This window comes from Bufo gargarizans, chromosome 1 (assembly GCF_014858855.1).
Source record: "Bufo gargarizans isolate SCDJY-AF-19 chromosome 1, ASM1485885v1, whole genome shotgun sequence".
NCBI lineage: Eukaryota > Metazoa > Chordata > Amphibia > Anura > Bufonidae > Bufo > Bufo gargarizans.
The window spans coordinates 226,958,182-226,974,683 of record NC_058080.1 but is presented as its reverse complement, the minus strand read 5'-3'; the positions used below and the strand labels follow the sequence as shown (position 1 = coordinate 226,974,683).

The 16,502-nt window shown below is 40.3% G+C and overlaps 1 protein-coding gene across 1 annotated transcript in view; it reads right to left on the bottom strand.

The window, feature by feature from the left end:
* Window positions 1-16,502, bottom strand: part of COL25A1 (collagen type XXV alpha 1 chain) — a 423,067-nt gene that overhangs the window by 79,449 nt on the left and 327,116 nt on the right. The window contains exon 18 of the mRNA XM_044277438.1: window positions 16,395-16,439. Coding sequence (XP_044133373.1) covers window positions 16,395-16,439 — 45 coding nt within the window. The remainder of the gene's footprint in view (window positions 1-16,394; window positions 16,440-16,502) is intronic.

The following is a 16,502-nucleotide window of genomic DNA, read 5'->3' as shown; positions in this document are numbered from 1 at the left end:
GGGGTTTCTGCAGCACGGATTTCTGCAGCATGAAAGACACAGAAAACACAGTCTGCAACAGATCTGCTGCTAATATATATACCACAGTGGTAGATGCCAGTCAGTTTTATGTTCTTCTACTTGTACTCTTGCAATGTCAAAGCAATGTTCTTTAACTAACACCTATTGTACAGGTCAGGGAGAAGTTATGTTGTAGGTTACTCCTTCTTGACAGGTCTGCAAATTGTAATCCTGGCTGTACCACTCTCTGCTATACTAATGGAATCATCCACAAATCTTGTACTCCTAAAGCTGACAGCCATTGACCTTAGCTCATCTTACACATAATACTACAGCTTTCCAATTATGGCTCCACAGCTCTGAGTTTAGATACACTACGTCTACAATGGAGGATCTCAGACACGAAAGAGCACTCACATTCAGTTTAGTGTCTATACAGAAGAATAAAAAGATTATCTTAAAGGTGAGTAATATTAAGCTCACAACATTACTTTTATGGAAGTAAAATGAATATATGCTCCGATGAAGTTCCGCATAGTTGCCATTTAAAGGGGTTGTGCAATGATAAATGTAAAAAAATGAAAAATCACATACAGTCCTGATCAAAAGTTTAAGACCACTTGAAAAATGTCAAAAAATCTTATTTTTCATTGTTGGATCTTAACAAGGTTCCAAGTAGAGCTTCAACATGCAACAAGAAAAAATGAGAGTGAAACAAAACATTTTTTGAGCATTCAATTAATTGAAAATAACGATTAAACTGAAACTAGCTGTTTTTCAGCTGATCCAAATTTTAGGACCACATGCCTTTAAAAGGCCAAATCTGTGCAAAGATGTGGATTCATTGTCATTTTCTGTCAGGTAGTCACACGTTGTGATGGCAAAGGCATAAAAACTCTCTCTTTTTGAACGTAGTCGGGTTGTTGGACTGCATAAGCATGGTCTCTCACAGCACGCCAACGCTGCTGAGATGGGACGCAGTAAAACAGTCATTTGGAATTTCTTAAATGATCCTGAGGGTTATGGTACAAAAAAGTCAAGTGGAAGACCCCAAAAAATTTCATCAGCACTGAGCCGGAGGATCCAATTGGCTGTCCGTCAAGACACTGGATGATCCTCGACCCAAATTAAGGCCCTTACTGGTGCTGACTGCAGCCCCATAACCATCAGACGGAATCTGAGACTGAAGGGCTTCAAAAACAAAACATCTTCAAAGACCTCGTCTCCTTGAACGCCACAGAACTGCTCGTTTGGACTTTGCAAGAGAGCATCAAACATGGGGCATTCAAAGGTGGAAGAAAGTTTTATTCTCTGATGAGAAAAACTTTAACCTTGATGGTCCTGATGGTTTCCAACATTACTGGCATGACAAGCAGATCCTACCTGAGATGTTTTCTACGTGCCACAGTGAGGGGGCAACATAATGGTCTGGGGTGCTTTTTCCTTCAGTGGAACAATGGAGCTTCAGGAAGTTCAGGGGCGTCAAACGGCCGCTGGCTATGTCCAGATGTTGCAGAGAGCATTCCTCATGACTGAGGGCCCTCGTCTGTGTGGTAACGACTGGGTTTTTCAACAGGACAACGCTACAGTACACAATGTCCGCAGGACAAGGGACTTCTTCCAGGAGAATAACATCACTCTTTTGGCCCATCCTGTGTGTTCCCCTGATCTAAATCCAATTGAGAACCTTTGGGGATGGATGGCAAGGGAAGTTTACAAAAATGGACAACAGTTCCAGACAGTAGATGGCCTTCGTGCAGCTGTCTTCACCACTTGGAGAAATGTTCCCACTCACCTCATGGAAACACTTGCATCAAGCATGCCGAAACGAATTTTTGAAGTGATAAGTTCATATTTCGAAGTTGGATTTCTGTTTTGGGGGGGGTTTAGGTTTTTTTGGGGAGGTGTGGTCCTAAACTTTTGATCCGCTGAAAAACAGCCTGTTTCAGTTTATTCGTTGTTTTCATTAAATTGAATGCTCAAAAAATGTTTTGTCTCACTCCCATTTCTTCTTGTTGCATGTTGAAGCTCTACTTGGAACCTTGTTAAGATCTAGCCATGCTAAATATGATTTTTTGCCATTTTTCAAGTGGTCTTAAATTTTTGATCAGGACTGTAGTACAAGACAAGGATAGGTTGACATCACCGTTTTGTTTTCTGTTCATCAGATCCGTCAGAAGAACAGAAAAAAAAACAGATCCTTTATTGTGAGCATTAATTATTCTCAGTTATGCCCATTTTGCATCCATTTTATCCATTTCTATCTGAGATCCATTATGTTAGCCAGAAAAAAATGTTCTCTGTGGATGACTTTTTTCCATCTAAAATTACGGATCTCAGACAGAAATGGCTAAAACGGATGCAAAATGTGCATAACTGAGCAAAATGAATGCTCAAAATCAAGGATCCAAATTTTTTTTTTTACTGTTCTTCTGACAGATCAGAAGAACAGAAAATGAAACGGTGATGTAAACCTAGCCTAACAAAGCCAAACCCAGTTCTGTACATCATATGGATACAGAGATCTCCCCATTCTTTGCCCCAACTGCTCTTCTAAGGTTTATTTATTTTAAGCTGGCAGCTTGGGAGGGGGGGGGGGGGGGGGGGTTCTCAGGGGGCTTGTGCTTTCTGCTGCAGCTCTCTCCATTTAACTGTCACAGCTTCTAACAGTAGATATGGCTGGTAACAGTTGAAGGATGGAACCAAGCATGTGTGTCCACCTCAACCAGGTAGGCAGAGAAATAAGGAAAAGACGAACTGTAGGTGGTGCTACACAAATACATTTTATTGATTAACTCACTGTCTGTACTAATTTTTTTATTACATATCCAGGTGTTTTAAAAAAATTTGAATACTCTTGGAGGGACAACCCATTTAAAGGTTGAATTTTTTGCAATACCATATACAAAGTTGGTGACATACGCTAGACCAAAGTGTCCCATGACTAAGAAAATGGAAGCTAGACATAGTCATATGGTTTTAGTCACATCTGTTTCCAATGTTCAGTGGTCTACAAGAGATCTCATTAAGGTGCAAGATGGAAATCAATGCCAACATCCACATTATCCTTTCAATCTTTCATCCAGATTTAGAGTAACAGAAAAGGCATTATTGTCTGTCAAATTAGGCTAACTCCAGAAAATGCCTTCAATAATAACAAAGTATTATGTAACAAGCACATGGACCATGAAGATCTCAACTATCCATAGCCTCAATCAGCAGAAATCTGATTTCTGGGTTACAAGATCAAACACAAAGTATACAACGTGTCAGCTTGATGTGATGAGAATTTTGCATGGAGGATTAGCATTGTTTTTAGCAGGGATTTCCAGAATTTGGGGTTAAGTTAAAATCTGTCTGCTCTATATTCTCTGTAAATTTTCTATGAGGTTGGTCACATATGTTCCTTTAGCCAGCCAGACATTGCCATATTTGCAATGCATCTTAACAGAATCGGACCACATGGGTTTTGCACACAGCACAACCTGCAATGCGCCATGTGTAATATACCCTAATAATCCCACGCTTTACACACATGTTCAGAAACATATGAATTGTTACGTACAATAATACAGGATCTTTTTCTACCTTCAGTCTTTAATGATTATAACCTCCGATTGGACTACGACATTTACAATTTGATGTCTCAGCGAGCTATACAGTACAGTAGTTCATTGCACAATCTTTAAACTTTTTACACCGCCCTAAAGCACACATATTACATTATACTGCCAATGTATTAAAAAAGTGGGTTTCCTAGCATTTGGCACATCAGCCATGGACATAACTTTTACCACTATTAATTTACTCAAGGATTTGCACTAGAGTTGGAAAAGAAATGTTGGCTTTGTAACTTCTTTCTAGCTATTCATAAGACAATCCTGTGGTTTAATATTAAAAGCATGCAGTATATATGAGCATTTTACACAGGTCTGTCCAGCTTCCTGTGCCTGGAATGTATTAGCACAAAATGTAGGTCTTATAAAAGTGCCACATGGAGGTATAGTATGTTTCCAAATGCTGCAGGTGGTATCGCGATTTCCTGTAACTGAGCTTTGTTATATGAAGTGCGCAGTCCGTGTGCTATGTCACCCAGGATGACGCTACCCCTAGTCATCCTGGGTGACATAGCACACAGTCTTTTTCAGGTGAGTCTCTGTTCTCCTTCTACCTATACGGCATTTGATTCAGGTTATATTTCATACCTGGCTTTACTGTGGTTTGTTTCTTACTCTCCATGTTGCACTTGCAATACAAACCCTGCTTCATTGCTGTTTAGGTTTACTTTTGACTGCTGACTCACCTGTGTATCAAGGCTATCATACTGTTCCCTGGTCATTGGCTGGTCATTGTACCATGTATTTTCCACTGATCCATATATACATTTTTTACAATTGACCTGTGTGCTATCCCAGGGTGGCGCTCTTTTTCTGCTCCCATTCACTTTTTAATGGCATATCATTTACTTGTTTCTTTATATATATATATATATATATATATATATATATCTTTTAATCATGTCACAATAAAATATATTTTTACTTTTGGTACTATGAGCTCTGTTCTCTTGTTTTTTGCTATATTATCTGTACTGAGAGATTTATCACTGTTTTACCTGTGGTGTTACATAGAACTGCAAATTATATCAACAACATTATCTGTACTTGTACCACCCTAGATCTGGCAGGACAGTCTCAGAGTTTGGTGGCTGTCCTGCCTTCCGGGGAGGGCTGTGGCATGTCTTGCTCTTACCTGTCTCTGCATTTTTTGGATGCAGAGACAGTTGAGTGCAATGGTGCTGTCATGTGTGTTCTACTCACCAAGGGAACAGGACGAGGTTTTTTTTAACAATTCAGGGGCCGGCACTACTGTGAGGGACCACTAAAAGGAGGCGTTCTACTTTAAGGGGGAATTCATTTTTGTTGGCCCCCAAAGGGGACTGGGTGGAATTGAGACATGTATAGATAGACATTAAGCAGGGTTAGAGGCATGGCCTTCCTTGGGCTTTCTAACAATTGAAAGCTAAGACCATCTACTACATTATCTGTATTCAGAGAGCTATCACTGTGTTATTTGCAGTGTTACATGGGACAACAGGTGACATATACTACATTATCTGTACTCAGAGAGTCATCACTGTGTTATTTGTAGTGTTACATAGGACTATTTTGTATTATACCTCAGGTCAGACAACCAATCAGACCCCCAATGTTAATCAGACCTCAGCTAACAGCCCCAATAATATCCCCAATTTTAATAAGTCCCCAATAAGACCTCAGATCAGACCCCCAATCAGACCTCAGCTCAGAACCCAATATGAATGACCCCCAATCAGACCTCAGATAAGAGCCCCATGCCTCTCATCAGCCCCCAGTAGCCTTATATCAGCCCCCAGTAGCCTCATATCAGCCCCCAGTAGCCTCATATCAGCCCCCAGTAGCCTCATATCAGCCCCCAGTAGCCTCATAGCAGCCCCCCAGTAGCCTTATAGCAGCCCCCCAGTAGCCTTATAGCAGCCCCCAGTAGCCTCTCATCAGCCCCCAGTTCCTCTCACCAGCACCCACTTACCTCACCTGCTCCTGGACACTGCCACTCCTCTCCTTAAGTGCAATCTGCATCCTCCTGCTGTCGATTGTGCTGTGAAGGCTGCACACAACTGTGACGTCACAGAGCGCCTCACTCCTGTGCGCAGCCCTGCACAGCTGACAGCCTAGGACCAGGAAGCGGTAAGTAGAAAGCCTTCACCGCTTCCCGGTCTTCCGGTACTAATGAGCGCTTCCATAATGGAAGCGGCTCATTAGTATTCGCCCCATAAGACGCATTCCCCCCCACCCACTTTTAGTGGAAAAAAAATGCATCCTATGGGGCGAAAAATACGGTAAATGGAAGGACCAACACATGTTGAGCCACCTCTCCATACACTGCTATAGGAGTCAGCATCTTTTATTGTAAATCCACAGAAACATTAGATGAGAATTCCCCTTTAAATTGTGGACACACGGTATTGCAGGTTACCCCATGGTTGCTACATACGAATGCACCGTTAGTAAGAGATTGCACACCTTTCATGATGTATCGCCCAGCTACCTAACTGCTCCGCTCAGCAACAGCAGAGGCTTAGAGGGAACACTGGTCACAAGTCACTATTTATCCTACAATGGCCAGTTAAAGAAGTTTTCTGGGATTAAACTCCTGGCTCCCCCAACAAGCAGCTGTTTGAAGAGGCCACAGCACTTAGCCTCTTCATAGTCTACCAAGCACAGCATACATTGTGCACTGGCTGTGCTTGGTATTGCAGCTCAATCCCATACACTGAGCTGCACAAAGGCCACAAGCCAAGGAAGAAGTCATGGCTCTCCTCAGCTGACTTACTGGGTGCTGGGAATGGGTCCTCATCAATCAGATATTGATGACTATCTTGATGACAGATCATCAATATTGAAACCCTGGTAAAAACCTTTTAATATACTAATAGACATTATCTCAACTAGTGTTGAGCGAACCGAAGTATCCGAAGTTGACTTTGATCCAAATTTTAGAAAAAATTTGATTCGCAGCGAAGCCGAATTTCATCGTGCTTTGTGGTACCAAATCTATTTTCACTGAAACAGCTTTAAAAAAAAATGTATACTAACCTCATCCATTTAAGTGCAAAGAGGCCGCTGTGGCCATCTTGATTGAAGATTCTACGCACGTCATCACACACCGCGTGAGATTTCACGCGGGATCCTCAATCAAAATGGCTGTGGTGGTCTCTTCGCACTCAAATGGATGATTATTATTATTTTTTTAAATGATTAACCCCCTTTTTCATCTCAGATGAGACGCGGCATCTAAGGGGTTCAATGACGGGGGGGCGTAATCGCAGTTCCCCAAACATTGCGTCCACTACTTACAAAAAAATGCGCTTTGTGATGAAGTAATTGCTTATCTCTAATCTCAAAGTGTTATTACCATACATGTCAAATGTGTTGTTTCTTCACATACTGTAGTTGAGGTCGGTTAGAAGGCATACCGGCAAACCGCAGTTTAGCTTAGACTTAGACCTTTGTTCTGTAGGCTATTATGACTGTATGAGATACATATGATACAACACAGAATATGTCAAAATCAACATGTTAAATGTAGGTCCTTTTACATTTATCTAGCTGCAGTTTTAATAGGATATTCACACATTACTGATATTTTTGTTGCCATTTATACTTCATACTTCATAATCATGGATACAGACTATGGATAAATCTGTAATTTATATAAAAACATTGGCAAACATTGGCAGAGTACCAGCCTTTCTGCAGAAATTAAAGTTAAAAGAGGCTGTTTGTTCACAGGGGATACTAGATTTTATGGATGATACATGGAAATGTCCAGCACTGAAAACATATTGGGAGGGATTTTTTTTATATAATTCAGAATAAGATTAACTATAATTTACCATTAACGGTTGAGTGTGCATTGCTTAGTCTGAAAGGAAAGATAATGCTGATATTACAAATTCTCATCATAGCTAGGGTAATAATTGTGAGGTCTTGGTGGGTTAGGGAAAAAACCCTGATACGTACAAGAAGAAGGTATGGTTGACACCATAGCGTTCAGAGATCTGGCAGGCTGTTCTCTGCCGGAGCCCTCAGGATCTGGCATTACTGGGTGCTGCCCACCAGCCCCATTAACTATAATGGAAACCAGCGGAGATCCAGCTGCAACCCAGCAAATATGCTGAGAATTGGCTGGACAAATACCGCTACACGCAACGGTTTTAGTCTGACTGATTCTTGACATGTTTTCATGTCTGGGAAGGATCTCTGATCAGTCCCCATCATAGTTAATGCAGGCATTCAGGCAGCGTCCAGAGGGCTCCGGCAGGAAACAGCCTGCTGGATCTCTGAATGCTACTGTGAAACTAGCCTAAAACATTTTGAGAAAACTTACTACTTAACAAAATAACTAACTGGAATTTTGGGGGAAAGTTCAGGATATTGGGAATGATGATGATGGTGGAAATTTCAGATTTCTTTGATTCTGATAAATATTTAGGTTTTATGTATTTTATAGAATGATGCCATGTAATAAAAAAGTTGACACTCATCACCCAAACATATACAGCTCACAGTCTATATTTTCTTAGCCTGCCTATGCCACAGGTACAAGTCTCTTAGTGGGCTCATTCCAGGGACTATAGGACTTTCGAGATATGTAATGTACGTGTTCAGTACTACCTTTTATAAGGTGTAGTGAAACATATTGAGGGAAAAAAGTCTGATCGCCAATGGGAGTGAAACTTTTTAGATTGAGTCCTCTAGATCAATACTGAAAAAGTTCACCCACCCCCCTTTGCTTCATCGACATCCTCTCCCATCTCTTGGTTGAACTTGATCAAGATATACCTTTTTCAATCATAACAGCTATGTAACATCACAGTATAATATGACAGTATAACTGATTTAGATCCTTTCTTTCCAATATATTTAATCAAGGACTGGTGCTCCATCAGTTTTTGCTAAGGAGTACGAATCTACTGTATCTCGGCGGGCTGCTACTTTACATTGGGTTTGATATGTATACAGCATTTTACTGTGGTCCATTATGCCCTGTATGTAAATTGAAGGTTCTGTAATATACTTATATGATACCCTGCAGTGTAAATGGAGGGTATGTAATATACTTATATTATACCTTGCAGTGTAAGTAGAGGCTTTTGTAATATACTTATTTGCACAGTGATATCAGTTTCATGAAAATTTGATGCATAGTTATAACTATTTCTTAGAAGATTCTGATTGGTGCAGTAATCAGTTCTACAGTGATAAATTCAGTATGGGAGCGTTATTCTGTGTGTTGTAAAACAGATCCCTGTACATAAATAATGGGGGCAACAATATTTTAAGGGTCAAGACATTTTATATGTCCTTGAAACATTTACAATATCATGGATCCAGCGTAAGGCCCCTTTCACACGGGCGAGAATTCCGCGCGGGTGCAATGTGTGAGGTGAACGCATTGCACCCGCACTGAATCCGGACTTATTCATTTCTATGGGGTTGTGCACATGAGCGGTGATTTTCACACATCACTTGTGCGTTATGTGAAAATCGCAGCATGCTCTATATTGTGCGTTTTTCACGCAACGCAGGCCCCATAGAAGTGAACGCAAGCAAGTGAGGATGCGGTGCGATTTTCACGCATGGTTGCTAGGAGATGATCGGGATGAAGACCCGATCTTTATTATTTTCCCTTATAACATGGTTATGAGGAAAAATAATAGCATTCTTAATACAGAATGCTAAGTAAATTAGGGATGGAGGGGTTAAAAAAAATAAACAAAATTTAACTCACCTTATCCACTTGTTCGCGCTGCTTGGCTTCTTTTCTGTCTTCTTTGATGAGCTGGGAGAAAGGGACCTGTGGTGACGTCACTGCGCTCATCACATGGTCCATCACATGATCCATCACCATGGTGATGGACCATGTGTTGTGCGCAGTGACATCACCAAAGGTCCTTTTCTCCCAGCTCATCAAAGAAGACAGAAAAGAAGCCAAGCAGCGCGAACAAGTGGATAAGGTGAGTTAAATTTAATTTAATTTTTTACCCCTCTATTCCTAATTTACTTAGCATTCTGTATTAATAATGATATTATTTTCCCTTATAACCATGTTATAAGGGAAAATAATAAAATCTACACAACACCTAACCCAAACTTCTGTGAAGAAGTCCAGGTTCGGGTTTGGGTACCAAACATGCTGATTTTTCTCATGCGCGTGCAAAACACATTAAAACACTTTGCACTTGCGGGGAAAAATCACGCATTTTCCCGCAACGCACCCACATCTTTTCCCCCATGTCACCCGCAATGCCCAGCTTAATGTGTATAGAAGCGGCTGATTGTATGACACAGGGATCGGGTATGTTGGATTTCAGTATATCAGAAAATACTATTTGAAATATGATTATGACTGAACATACATATTCCTAAAGAAAGACAAATGGAAAATTGGTGTTAGGAAAATAAATACTATACAAATAGGAAACATCTTGGGAATCAACAGGTGCAAGTCTCAGGTTACTGCCTTGTATATGATGCATTTCCTGGGGTTGTAATATGCAGTAGTGAAGTCCAGCACATATAATGTGTGGCCGTCTTTCCATAGTTCCCACCGACAAAAACAAACACTTTTAGCAGTGGAGGAAGAACTAATATGGAGCAAATTTCATTGCCTCATTACTCGAGTTTACGAGTCCCTTTTGCCTTCCATCTGGAGTGTGCAGTGCCAATGCTACAAAATTTGCTTAAATTAAACCGCAGGGTCACAAAGAGTGTTTGTTTCTAACAGATGTTCATGGGGCGCAAACTAAAAGAAGTGTCTGGTATACTACATATAAAATAAAACCGAGGTCTAGATATAACTCCGCAAACACATAAGCCTTAACTCTGCAATAAAAAACTCCTTGTTCTAAAGTATGGCAGGAAATATGGTTATTGCGCGATATCACAGCGAGTGCATACTAAATATTTTTCTGTTCCTAGAGGTGTACTACCCCACGACATGATCCCTACCTCAGGAATGTAGGACAGAGATTAACCGGGAAGCAATTATTTCTAGGACATTTATTACCTTTCGTTTGATCAAAAACTCAAGTCAATCCTTCTGTGAATAGAACGATCGAAAATTCAGATTAATGCTCCGTCGTCGCTCAGCAAGTATTATTATTACATCCTACTTCCAACTGTAGGACTAATAGCGGCTCTCATCAGCATGATACCTGCTTCAGAGGATTACGCTGAACCCAGCAGTAAAAAGAGACTGCTTTCCTTTCCAGAATGGAAAGTGGAACATTTCGAGAGCGAAAACACCAAGAATATTTTCATTTCTTAAAGTATTTCCTCAGTGGCCAAAGCTTTATAGAAAAGGATGCATATTTATAGTTGCATTAAAATAAGCCTGCAATTATATCCCGCTCAGACCGGCTTTATATGAAAATGACTGCACTGTGCTGTGCGGTGAGTGCGGAAACTTTTTACAGGATTTTGCTTTGTTAAGGTCTGTTTTAAGACATCTTGAACATAGATTTTTGGCAAATCTGTAATGTTGTGGCCTCACTTCTCTGTTTAAAGTGAAAGTATAACTATCTGCTTTCCATTCGGTTATACATTTGCAAGCACTTGGGCTAAAATGGAACCCGTTGGGTTTTGAGAAGTCATGTAATTCTTGGTTGCTGGCTTTCTTTAGAAATTGGTAATTTTTCTGACTAGTCCTCCCTCACTCATTTCTGTTGTAAAGTGTTTTCCTACTAGGACTACAACATGGCTAGCATGACTTCACCTCCTCTATTAAAAGGGTTGTCCGCGAAAAGACAAGAAAACGGAGCTCATAGTACCAAAAAGTAAAAATATATTTTATTTTGTTATGGCATGATTAAAAGATATACACGTAAATAAATAAATAAATGATATGCCATTAAAAAGTGAATGGGAGCAGAAAAAGAGCGCCACCCTGGGATAGCACACAGGTCAATTGTAAAAAATATGTATATTGATCAATGGAATATACATGGTGCAATGACCGACCAATGACCAGAGAAAAGTATGATAACCTTAATACACAGGTGAGTCAGCAGTCAAAATGAACCCACATGGGTACCCAGACGAAGGCACGCCGAAACGCGTGTATGGGGTAGCGTCATCCTGGGTGATAGAGCACACGGTCTTTTTCAGGTGAGTCCCCGTCCTCTTTTTACCCATATGGCATTTGACACAGGTTATATTCTATACCTGGCCTTTATTGTGGTTTGTTGTCCATCTATTATGCTGCACTTGCAACACAAACCCTGCTTTTTTGCCATGTGGGTTCATTTTGACTGCTGACTCACCTGTGTATTAAGGTTATCATACTTTTCTCTGGTCATTGGTCGGTCATTGCACCATGTATATTCCATTGATCAATATTAATATTTTTTACAATTGATACGTGTGCTATCCCAGGGTGGCGCTCTTCTTTCTGCTCCCATTCACTTTTTAATGGCATATCATTTATTTATTTATTTACGTGTATATCTTTTAATCATGTCATAACAAAATAAAATATATTTTTACTTTTTGCTATTATGAGCTCCGTTTTCTTGTCTTTTCGCTTATTTCACTCGGGAGCTAGTACCGAGTTACAAATACGGGTGTCCTCTGTGGTTATATTAGGTGGACACTGTTTTCCATTTTCCATCTGGGCACTCTTGGTCTTGGTCTTTTTTTTTTCTAAAAGGGTTGTCCACCTGGCCTATCTTCAGAATGAGCCATCACTAGGTGATCAGTATGGGACTGATACCATGCACTCCCGCTGATCAGCAAAAGCTACGGCACGGGAAGCTGACAACTCCGTCCACTTTGTAGTGGACTGAGCTTGTCACTGCAGTGCAGCATACACTGCCATGGGGTGAAATGTCACCCCTGAAGAACTTGCATTTTAGACACCTGTCCATCATTATACCCTGTGCAATGACTGTAATGTGTGATGTGACTGCCCAGTGTCCGCAGCCTACTCTCTCTTATACAGTCACTTCCCACAAGGGATAAGCAAATGGCTACAAAGCCAACACACAATATAGACATGCTCATTTGACCACACAAATGGAAGAACAAGATGTGAATTTCTAGCTTCCCAGCTTATGTTAGTTTCACACTAGCGTTACTAGTCTCTGGCACGCTGATCTAAGAGCAGCCTCTGTATCCAGCATAGCCAGATGTTACCACAATTCCCGATGGCCCCTTTGACTATAATGGGATCTAGCGAAGATCCAGTCTTTGCCCATGAAATATGCCTGGATTCAGGTAAAAGAAACAAAAAACGCTGTACATAGTGGTATTTGTCCAGCATATTTGCCGGTAGCTGCTGGATCTCTGCTGGATCCTAGTATAGTCAGTGGGGTTGGCAGGCACTGCGCTAACATTCATGCTCTACCAGAACAGCCTGCCGGTTGTTAACGCAAATGTGAAAGAAGCCTTTTAATCACAGCTTACGTTCACAGACTGACAACTAAGGGGTGCCAACAAAGTGGCAAGTAACATATAACAGACATGTTTAGAGTAGTTATGATCTGTGGGACAGGCTTTTCTGTATGTGTAAGATACTATACGTATATGAATAAGATAATATACTGTATTAGAAGGCAACCAGGCATAAGAGAGTTTCACCAGGATATTTCTTTACCATTCAATGCCATTTACATCTAGTGTTCAATATTAATCTAAACTGTCAAGGATAAGTCTCAGCCAGAGATCAGCGAATTTGATAGACTCGGTCATCAGATTCGGTTTAGTCCTTACAAATTCAATTCAAACTGAAAGTGCCCCAATTGCCCTGAGTCATGTATTACACTCCGAGGTCTCTTAGGACTGTATCCAACCCCTTTTAAGTTCTTCAACACCAAGACAGCATTAGTAATGTCAAAGTGACATATGATATGGCTATAGGTAAACAGATGGTAGTGGAGGTACCCAGCAGCCTGTTTTATAACTGACTGCACTGTCAGATTTTTTAAATAAAAAAACGGTCCAAAAATGGTCCTTTTTTTTGTAGCAGATACCTTTTCCTCTGTTTTCTGACCAAATAGTGATACAATCAAGTCGCTCATCTCTAGTAAATAATAAATAAATAGCTAAATAATTTTAAGACCCTAGAAATCTTAAATGATCCTGGAGACTATTACATATCACACCGAAACAAGGGACAATTAATAAGATAATTTATAGACAGGACTTTTTTTGTCGCACATGGAAAATTGCAAATATTGGAGGCAAAGGTGAGATGCAATATGAAGAAGACAATGAAGCGATAAAAAAGAAAGGAGAAAAATGTAGAGACTGCAGAAGTGGCAAATTCTAAGAGAGGACACACAAGCATGAAAAAAAATGACATAGTTCATGTTTTATTTATATCTGTTCCTTGTTCTAGAGACTGAATACAAGATTTTATTTACTTGCACTTAGTTTTTAAATTACTTCATTCCTGTCAATCGATATGCAATCTCCCTTCTTTACAGACACCTAACCATGAATAGAGGGATTATATTTCCTATCTACTGAAACTGTAGCAACATTTCCAGTTGTACTTTTTCTGTGCGCCACTAGAGGGAGCAAATTATAAAAATTCTTACATCATGATAGAATCTACAGTAGAATAGGCATTGCTTGTCTACACGTCTATTCTGTGAGCACTGGGATTTCATATCTCCTATATCTAATAGAAACATCACATTCTTGCACCCAGGACATCTTTTAATTTATAATGCCAAGTTGCAACCCCCACTTTACATGAAAAACAATGGGTATAGTCACATGTTCTGCTGCAGCCAATGGCCACCACTGAGGCTATCCACTGGCTGCAGTGGAGCATGTGACCATAACTATGCTGTGCCAGATGTTAATTCCCCAGGGGCAGAACATGAAGACACCAGAGGCATGGTTCAGAACCATAGCAGTGGGGGGCAGGTAAGTATGAATCTTCAGCTTGGAGAGGAAGACTTCTTCTTCCCGGAGAACTCCGTTAAACGGGTTATCCAAGACTGAATTATTCCCCCTACAATGCCTGGACCCACCATATTCCTCCCAGTATGCTCCACGGCCATCTTCACATCTCCGCTGCCTGCAGAAAACATCATCCATAAACAGAGGGGGTGCAGCCAATAGCAGGCCTCGGCAGTGTAGCCAGGGAGATGTGAAAATGGCTGTGGAGCGATCCGGGAGGAAACCGGCGGTGGGGACCAGGTTAGTATACTCAGTGTCGCCGGTCCGGGAATTGTAGGGGGGGTTATTCAGTCTAAGATAACCCATTTAAGGCACCACCAATTATAGTGACTACTGCAAGAGTTAACTGATATACATTATTTACTGTACACCATGTATAACACTCATCGAGTAACTATATAATGCTGTCTAGTAACCGGTGCAGGTCCCAGTAGTAGATCCTATAGGCTACCACCATTTATAGCGAGTACTGCAAGAGTTAATTGATCTATTTCCAGCACATATGCTATTCTAATGAATTTTGTATGCCGAATCGGGGAGGCAGAGTAAATAGAGTGGCTTAAAGGATCAACTTGAAGTGACAGCTAGTATTGTTCTCACTGTCCAGACATGTAGGTGGTAAACCTCTTATAGAACACAAGTCAATATAGAAAAGATATTCAAGGAAGAAAAGGTCACAAAAAGAAGGCCTTGCAAATGTGGTGTGATGGAAGTGCTAATGGTTATCATCGCCCACGGTTGCAGTATTAATACATCCCCATGAATCATAAGACAAGCCTCCTTTATCCTCTTCGCTGTTTCTCAGACATCTTCACTATAAGTGTTTGTTCTCTTATTAACAATAGTATTTGTCTAAGTCCTAAGAGAAAAAAACATTTCCCTTCACTTGCATTTTGAGTGTAACTTATTTATTGCAAAGCATATTGTGCACAGTTTTAAAGATCCTCAACCGATTCTACAATCAAATGTTCTCTCGCTTTTTGATATAAAAGCAATAACACCATATTGCTTGAGAATAATGACAAATATGATTCAGCAAGACTACTTTGTTTTAATCAATATTGCTGTAGATACGTTTCTGCTTCAACAAAGTTCTAAACCCAGCAAGAAGATACTGCTGTATAGACTTTCACGGGAAGGAAGGAATGAAATCATTATCAGCCATTCTGGAATAGTTGGTATCTAGCGTGAATACCGATATTGACAGAGGCTCTAAATCATGGAAATAACAAGGGGTAATTTCAGACCATGTTTGAGCCATTCATTTAAAGAAAGATCACATTTAGCTATTTTGGACTTACATAAGCCTGTACATTTTGCATATATTGAGACTACATAAAAGGAACGGAGAAAATGGAGATAAGTATGACATCAACTATATAAGGTTCTAGGATACCTTAAAGAGAAACAGTTGGCTAAAATATTTCTCCTTGGCTTAACTGCTGCCTAGAAAGTGCCAAAGGAAACGTAGGGTGGAAGAGTCACATCGGCATGACCCTGAGCAATTCAACCATTCCACACATGCAGTTGGCTGAAGATCATCATCAACTACTGACATTTCCCTGCTACTTCACCCCAGTCTATAGGAAATGTATTGATCAAAATGGTGACCAGATGTGATTGAAGAATTAAGAAGAACAGTAAATCGGGAATAAGAAGAAAGATATGTCATGTGAAATAGGCAAGAGGGTATAGGCACAAAGTCAGAGGGCTACAGGAATTATACATACTGGCAACACAGTAAACTATTTTAGTATAATAATATTTAAATAATAATAAGCACACACTTAATATCGACATCAGTAAATCCTTCAAGCGTTACAGAAAACCTACATAGCAGTTAAAAACTATGATGTTAAAAAATAATGTACACGTATTTACCTTTATCCCAGGAAGTCCAGGTAGCCCAGGCAGTCCTGGTTCACCCTAAAGAAGAATTACATTACAATACAGAAAAATATGCTGTAGTTAGCAACTTGCAGATAAAAT